Here is an 8,319-nt window from a genome sequence, read left to right as displayed (position 1 = left end):
CTGAGGGCAGGGGCTGCGCACGCTGCGCTGCGCCCCGGCAGCGGCGATTGCGTGACCTGGAGCGTCCTTGAAAGGGAGAAAACGAAAGAAAAGCGGGGGGGAAGGAAAGGCAGTGTTCCGCCACTTTCGGTTCCCGTTCCTCCTGAGGAACGCGGGCATGAAGTGACAGAACAAGGGGGAATGGCTTCACACTGTCAGAGGGCAGGCTTAGGTTGGATGTTGGGATGAAATTGCTCCCTGTGTGGGTGCGGAGGCCCTGGCACAGGCTGCCCCATCCCTGGCAGTGCCCAAGGCCAGGTTGGACGGGATTTGGAGCAGCCTGGGACAGTGGAAGGTGTCCCTGCCCATGGCAAGGCTGGCACTGGATGGGCTTTAAGGCCCCTTCTAGCACAAACCATTCCATGATTCTGTGCAGAAACCGAGGGCACAGAGCACTGTCCAGCAAACCATGCTGAGCATGGCAGCCTCCACCTCCTCCTTTTGTGCCCAGGTGCCAGCAGCTCCTCCTTTACCCTTCTTTATTGGGTCTCGAGACTCTGTTACTCCTTTGGGCAGAGGCCATGCAAGGGCAGTGGGCATTGTTGGTGCCCAGAGGGCTGTCTCACCACCTCCTCCTTTTCTCCCACCACAGCTTCTGCACGCCATGCCTGCAGGAGTGTCTGAAGCCCAAGAAGCCAGTCTGTGGGGTGTGCCGCAGCACCCTGTCTCCTGGGAGCAGAGCTCTGGACTTGGAAAAGCAAATTGAAACGACAGAAACCACTTGCAATGGCTGCAATAAAAAAGTATGAAAGTGTTTGGAAATTAAGTGCATGAGATGTGTCCACCTAGGGGAAAATAAACTGCTTCCTCCTCAGCTTTCTGCAAAATCAGGTCAAAATGTTTGTTCTGATATGTGCTAGAGGTGTTTTATATAGGCAGCACCCAGATGCTGACATTCTTTCCACGGTTTTTTTATTGTTACCTGTTCAGGAAAAAAACTTCAAATGAAAGATTTTGATTTTAAAGTTACAGTGAAAGGTTGCTGCTGTGCGCAGGGGTGTATGGTAACATACCACAGACAGCAGGGTTACAAGTTAACTAACCTGTAATGGCAAAAATTTTCCACTTGGTCAGCTGAAGTATTTGGATTTTCTGCTTTAACACTTCTATTGAAAGCTGCTCTGGTTTACACTTTGCTGCTTCTGCTCAGAAGTGTAGCAGGAGGTGCAGGTGGTTTGGGCTCACCTTGCTGTGCTGTTGTTGCCTGCACAGATGTACCTCTCCAAGATGCGCAGCCACGCAGCCTCCTGCTCCAAGTACCAGAATTACATCATGGAAGGTGTGAAAGCTGTTACTAAAGAGCCCCTCCACAACACCAGGTAACACCTCTGCTCTGAAATCCCGGGCTTTTCTGTCACGAGAAAGAATTTTGAAGTGAAAGCAGGCTTTACCTCTTTGCTCAGTTTGGGTGCTAATTTTTACATAGGTAAAACAGCCTTCATCCTGCAGCTGACTGTGCCCAGGTAAACTCTGCTGCTTCTGCTTGGTCCATGCACAGGACATCTCTAAGATCAGGGCATTCTGTAGATGTAGCTGGTTTTTTAAATACCTGTGTCTCCTGATTGCATTCACCTACAATGAGGGAAGTGGGAGTTGGTGGCAGTGCTCTTGTGTGTGGCTAGTGGGTGGTACCCTGGTGTTTGAGAAAAAGGTGATAAATGGCACTTAGAACATTTATAGAAGAGCTGTAATTCAGTCTAAATATGGACAATATTGAGTTCCCTAAGATACTGTTAGGAGTTTATAAACTGATTGTTAAAATTAGCTTGCCTTAATTGCATACGTAAGATTACTGCTTTGAATAATCTGTATTTTTAAATAACCTCTTTTTCTCCCCCAACCAGGAACTTCCCAAATCGCTTCACCTTCCCTTGCCCGTACTGCAGTGAGAAGAACTTTGATCAAGAAGGACTGGTTGAGCACTGCAAAGCTTTGCACAGCATGGATGCAAAACAAGTGGTAATAAAAAGTCTTGGTGCAAGAACTGCAATGAAGTCTGGTCTTAAAGCCCTTTGAAACAATGAGTTAGAGACTTGCTCTTGAATTCAGTAGATGTAATTGCTGTTCAGTCAGTGTGGCTGTGCTGGTCATGCCTCTAAGCCTGGTGTGGTTCTGCTGTCTCCTCTCAGTGGGTCTCTGGTCTCTACTCCCACTGCAGCTGGGCCACATCCTCCTTTCATCCTTGAAAAATGGCACACATTCAAAGTTAATTAGGCATAGCAAATTAGTAAAATATAATTAAAAAAACATGTCAGACATTTAATTTTCTCCTTGTTTTTCCCATTGTTTACAGCAAGGAGATACTATAAACTGTTGGAGGAAATGCTTGCAAAAAACAGTGTATCATTCTAGTAATCTGTCTGTGATACTTCCTCTCATGTAAGAGGAATGGCAAAACATGGAACTGAATTTGAAACTTCCATTTTTCTGGAAAGTTTTTTGGAATTCCAGATTATTCAGGGGAAAAAAAAAGTTCCTTTTTTCTCTTGGAGAGAAGTGAACATTGCAGAGAAGACCAAGGAAACTTTCCTGCTACTGAGAAATAAAGGCTGAAGTCCTATAAAGCAAGGGACTTCAGTGAGTTCTGATTTTCAGAATGTGGGAGAAGAGTAAACCATTCCATTTCAAGGATCTAAGACATTAATTGAAATGATTCAGGGTTATCTGAGGCTTTTCTATTAAATGTCCCAGCAAGTTATTGGCCATCACTTTGCATACAGAGCAGTGACAGCACAAACCTTGAGCTTCACTCCCCCAGGCTGGCCCTGCCCTGCCCTTCCTGCTGTCAGTGTTAAAGCACTGAACCACTGGGGCCTAACTGGTTTTTTTTCCTTGAAGGTTTGCCCAATTTGTGCCTCAATGCCATGGGGGGACCCAAATTACAGGAGTGCTAACTTCATGGAGCACCTGCAGAGACGACACCGCTTTTCCTACGACACGTTTGTGGTAGGTGTTTGCTCCCCCTTGGGAGGCAGCCTGGGCGCTCCTAAAGGCAGCGCCGCTCCCTGGGCGCTGCTGTGGAATCCCAGCGTGCAGATGTGTCCTGGCACAAACGGGAGGGCACAGGGAAGTGCAGCTCTTGCTGCTGCCACTTGTTGTACTGCCCAGTGTGGCTGTTGCAGTGAAAGCCTTTCTGTGCCCTTTGTTCCCAGGATTATGATGCTGATGAAGATGATATCATGGCACAGGTTTTGATGCGTTCCTTGCGGGATAAGTGATTCAGCCAGAAGATTTACTGTAAACCCAAGCTTCCACGAGGGGGAAATGCCCAGCATCCTTGCACTTCTCCCTGCACATCCCAAGATTAACTCAGGCATCCAGAAGTACAGAAGACTTTAATGCTATCTCAGTTTTCAATCCTGGTTTGATATTTCTGTACCACTCAGTCTTTTGGTGTCATGGTCTCTGACATTCAGCCCTGTCAGCCCCATTTTTCTACTTGCTTAGACTCAGTTTCATTGTAGATCAACACGTGGGAACCAAGGCTTTTTCCTTTACCTATGCCTGTTGGTTTCTTTGGCAGTTGTATTTATTTGACTGTCTAAAATCAAAACCATTCCAGATGGAATGGCCTGAACTAATTAATAAATATCTTCCCAATCTCATTTACATATCTCAAGTGGTTGTATGTGAAGTGTATTGGTAACTCTGTTCCCCTCTAGTGAGACTTCAGGTGCTAACTGTAACCACCTCTCATGCAAGTGACCTCTGATACCTTTGATTCCATAATGTTTCCCAGTGTTTCAATCCTTACAGGCAGCCTCCCAACTATATGGAAAACACATCTTCAGTATGAGTGTTCCAACTGCAAACTTTCCTAGGAAATCTTTGCACTGTGTAAAAACTAGTTCAAAATACTTCAGTTCTATGCATGATGATTAGTTTCCTCCATACTCCTACTATAATTTCTAGCCTGGAAAATGAAGTTTAGTGTTGGTCTTAGTTAAAATGTGTAATTTTTTAACTATCTCAGCAAATACTAATCAAAATTGCTGGCTTTATGATTAAATTGGTGGATTTGAAACTGGTTTCCTAGTAATTTTAAGCCTTATGCTGATAGGGGAATTCAGAAGGTTTTTTTCAATACCTCTGCTTTCTATTTAAGCTAAAATTTTCATATATATTCTTGGGTTTTCCATTTCTCAAGGCAAGCTGGTCGAAAAACTTACAAGTAATTCATAGCACTGGCATAGCACTTCCTTTCTGCATCACAGATTTTATCAGGTGTTTTGAATTCCTGTTCTTCATTTAAATGTTCCTAAAGTAGCTGAAGCTGTACTTGGATTGTTTGCCATCTGGCAGCATGTGTGTAGACTAGTCAGGTGTAGCTTTCAAGGAAAAGTAAAACATAGCCCTGAAAGCAGGACAGTTCCAGCCCTTGGTAAATGGATACTCTGTGTTCAAGCCTACACTTTTGCCACAGGGATTCCTTGATTTTAATTTGATGCTTTCATTAAGTTCACAGAGAAGCTGCTGAGATCTGAGGGCCTGAGGCACCTGACCAGAACCTGTAAAGCACAGTGTCGAGATGTCCAGTGTAAGTGTTGTAAGTGGAGCAGTGGGCCTGCACCCTGCAATTGAGTACTGGTTAATTGATTTGAGCAGTAACCTTCTCCCATCGTGCTCTGCAGACTGCAGCCTAGCCTTACCCTGAAAATCATGAAACACACTCCAGTGTAACCTCGTGATTAAACCTTGTGTCCAGCCAGACCTCTGGCACCTCTCAGCTGACCTTGGGGTTCTACCCCAGTAGGGGCTGTTACACACTCACCCCTGAGCACCTGCATGGGGACTGGAAGCCCAGTGGGGGTGGGAGACATGGAATCTCCTGGTTCTGTAGGAAAAGTGCTGTATTTGGGGGTGGATATTTTAATGCTTGACCTGCAAAGAGGTGATGGTGTATTGGGGATTGGATGGGGATCTCTCAGATCTGGCTACCGTGCAGTTTGGTGATGCCCATTGCCAGGAATCCAGATTCCTGCTTCTATTCTAAGTGCACTTCCATGCAATTCTGATAAAATGTTTTAGGAGCAATTAGGAGCTTCCGAGTAATTACTTTGTCATGTTTTTGACTTTTGAAGACAAATTACAAATAAAGGCCATTTAATTTATAAAATCCTACCTTTGTGTCAGTTCTTGTCATTTCTTCTTCATGGTCCACATGTTTCCTTTGAGCAGCCAGAGCGTTTGCATTCGCCGGGGTACACTGAGACTCCCTGATTGGTGAAAAGCCGCTCTGATGAGAGGCACCTGTGTGCTGTGCACGGCCTCCACTCATCTCGTTTGGGTGGTAAAAAAAAATCCTTTGTGTAGGACAAGCCAGTTTAGGCTTCTAAACCCAGTGAGTGTCCCTGGGAAGGGGGCAGTGCTCTGCCAGAGCTGCTCTCGCCTCGTCAGCAGCTGATTGTGCAGCCGCATTGTGGGGGATAATGCAATCGGGCCAGCCCGGACCTGTGAAATTCCCCATGTCTGGCACAAGGAGTCAGCCTGAGGAGGACAATTAGCACACAGAAACACAATGGGAGGAGCCGGGCTTGCAGTTGAGCTATTTTATTAAATGAATTTGTCTCCAGACAACGACTGGTCTTAATAGGTCTGATAAATTGTTGTCAGCATTGATTTCCTAATGCACAGGCATTGCTTCATCTGGAATTACAGCGACAAATCCCCATGGTCTCCTTAGGCTGGGGGATGAGATCTTGCCGCAGCCTAAGTGCTGTGATCCGGCTCCTCATGTCACCTGACTGAAAAGAGAGCAGCAAAATTTCTTCAAGGCCTTTGCCCAGCTATACTGGACTGCTGAGCCCACCTCAGGAAGGATTAACCAACCAAGGCTGTGTTAAACCATGGAAGGGCAAATGAGGGATTGCAGTCCTTGCTTGCAGTCCTAAAACTTTTCTTTGGTTTAAATATACTGAAAGTTACAGTGGAGCATTTGCCTGTTTTGGGGGTGGGTTTTCGTTTTTCTGACGTAGATCTTTGTGTCACAGTTGCATTGGTCTGTGCTTATCAAAACCAACTCATTTTTATGGACAAATTACATTATTCTCTGGGTGGTACAAATGAGGACTGTTGAAACCAGTACAAAAACTTGCTTTTCCTTCCTTACTCCTTCCCTAAAACTCCAGAAGATACTCAGCATTTAGTGAAAATTAAGTGTCATTGCTACTGGCTTAGATCTCTCTTCTAGTTCTTACATTTATTTTGTCTTTACAGATGCTAGGGTTTAAAAAAATAATTCCAGGGAGCTTCTGTGAGCTGCACGCTGACGGCAGAGGGAGGTCTTGCATCTTGGAGAGAGCGGGGCTCCCTCCTCCCCGCACAGTGCTCGGCCCCAGCCTCCTCCCCTGGGCTTAGGGGGCTGCTGTGGGTTTCAGGGAACTTCTTCAGCCTTGCAGTAAGGGTTCACACTCCATCCCACGGCCAGAACTTCTCTTTTTCCCACCACAGCCTCCCTTGGTGGGAGCAGCTCTGCTCTGCAGCCAGATATTCAAGATGCTTCATGGAGACATGGGGCCAGGGAAGGAAAAAGAAGAATTTTCAGCAGACTTGTTGCTCTGGAGGTGGTTGAAATGTACTGGTGAGCCCCTTGAGCCAGTCCTTGTGGTTCTGGGACTGGAGCTGTGCCACAGGCTGGTGGCAGGTCTGCTCTGACCACTTTGGGGCTCAGCTGATGCCCTCTCTGATGGTGAGGGTGGGACAACTGAGAAACTCCCTGCCACTTCCAGCCCATGAACCACTGCAGAGCTTCCCCTCCCCTGCGTCCTGCTCTCCGTCCCCTATCACCCTGGCTCGCAGGCACAGGCAGGTCAGGTTGCTTTTTCCCTTGATCTCGTTTTTTCCCCTAGCACAGGCAAGTTTTTTCCACATGCAATGGTTGAAAAAATCTGATTATCACCATTTCAGAAAGAACGCAGGAGTCGGCTTTGCTTCTTCAAAGAAAACCACCTCGCTGTGTTCCTGGTGCAAGTGTCCCCACTGTAACCACATCCGCGGCAGGTGGAGGAGCGCGGGGGGGCACCGGCGAGGGGCCGGGGGAGGCACCTGCACAGGAGGAGGCACCTGCACAGCCCCCGGGCTGCTGCCCCCGCCCTGCGGGGAGCTGCACCTCCGGACCCCCGAGAGAAACGGGAGGACCCGGCCTTGGTGATTTGTATCCCCCAAGGGCTTCAGGGGCACTTTTCCCCCTGAACTTCAGGCTGATCCAGGGATGAGTTTTGCAGATAAACACCTGCTGAAAGCCATGGGCAATTCCACAGCAAAGGAGGGATGATCCAGTACCAGAGCACATGGCTGCAGGGGAAGAGTTTGCAAATGCGTCTGGTCGGGGCAGGATACTCGTGGCTGGCAGGACAGGCTTTCCAAGCTGTTCCTGCCCCGAGGAAAGGCTGACAGTGAGCTCAGCCCCTGCGCTGGAGCCGTGCCAGCGGAAAGCTTTGCTCCCACTTCTGCATTTCTTGTCGCTGTGGCTAAACAGTAACATGTGGTCAGCAGGGGCTGGCGCAGTAATGTGTGATGTGTGACGGCTGAGTCACGAGTGGCCCAGCACACGGCCCTTTTCCGAGTGGCAGGGCCGGAGGAGGCATTCCCAGCAGGACCTGTTCCTCCTCCGGCAGCCGCAGCTGTCTTGGCCCGGAGCTGAGCGCGGCTCCTGCAGCAGGTGGCTGGAGCCGTGCCCTGAGCCCTTTCAGCGGGGAAACCCCCACGTGAGCCAGAGGGCCGGGGTGAGCTGGAAGCCCAGGCTGCAGGACTGGTACATCTCTGCTCACCGCTGCCCAGCACCCGCTAGCCGTGCCTGGGCACCTGCCCACGGGCACATAGCCCCTGTGGAGCGGGAAGCCAAAGGGAGCGTGTGCCTCAGGGGGGCTATTCGACCGCGGAAAAGAGTCGGGGGAAAGCAGGAGGAAAGAGAACAGAAGGGAGCTTGCTTGAGGGACGGCTGCACTGCCCAAAACCTTCCCAGCAGAAAAGAAAATGTCTGGCCAGGTGCTCCTGACCCCTGGCAGCGGGAGGGAGTCACCGAGGGCTGTGCCGGATCCATCCCGATGCTCCGAAAGTCACTGCCTCTTCCCAGAGGATTATTAACCGGTGGCGAAGCGTGCTCTCCCGCAGGGCTGTGTCCCGGCCGGGCACGGCGGAGGCTTGTCCCAACCCACACCGCAGTCCTCAGCCATGGGACAGGGGAAGGACGCGGGGGGGATTCCGGGGATCACCCCGGCACAGCGCGCCTTCCTCCAGCCCGCCGAGCCGCTCTGCCCGCGCTGGGCACGGGCCGGGGGC

At 49.3% G+C, this 8,319-nt stretch overlaps 1 protein-coding gene across 1 annotated transcript; it reads left to right on the top strand.

The window, feature by feature from the left end:
- The first annotated feature begins 545 nt into the window (after positions 1–545).
- RNF114 (ring finger protein 114) lies at positions 546–5,160 on the top strand. Its single transcript, XM_017735169.1, has 5 exons — positions 546–782; positions 1,252–1,358; positions 1,884–1,998; positions 2,878–2,985; positions 3,192–5,160. Exons 1-5 carry the CDS (start codon positions 561–563, stop codon positions 3,255–3,257), a joined length of 618 nt encoding a protein of 205 aa, XP_017590658.1. The 5' UTR covers positions 546–560; the 3' UTR covers positions 3,258–5,160.
- The last annotated feature ends 3,159 nt before the right edge of the window (positions 5,161–8,319 follow it).

The sequence above is a fragment of the Corvus brachyrhynchos genome, unplaced genomic scaffold, assembly GCF_000691975.1.
Source record: "Corvus brachyrhynchos isolate BGI_N302 unplaced genomic scaffold, ASM69197v1 scaffold10, whole genome shotgun sequence".
NCBI classification, from domain to species: Eukaryota; Metazoa; Chordata; class Aves; order Passeriformes; family Corvidae; genus Corvus; species Corvus brachyrhynchos.
This window is presented reverse-complemented; position numbering and strand designations above follow the sequence as displayed.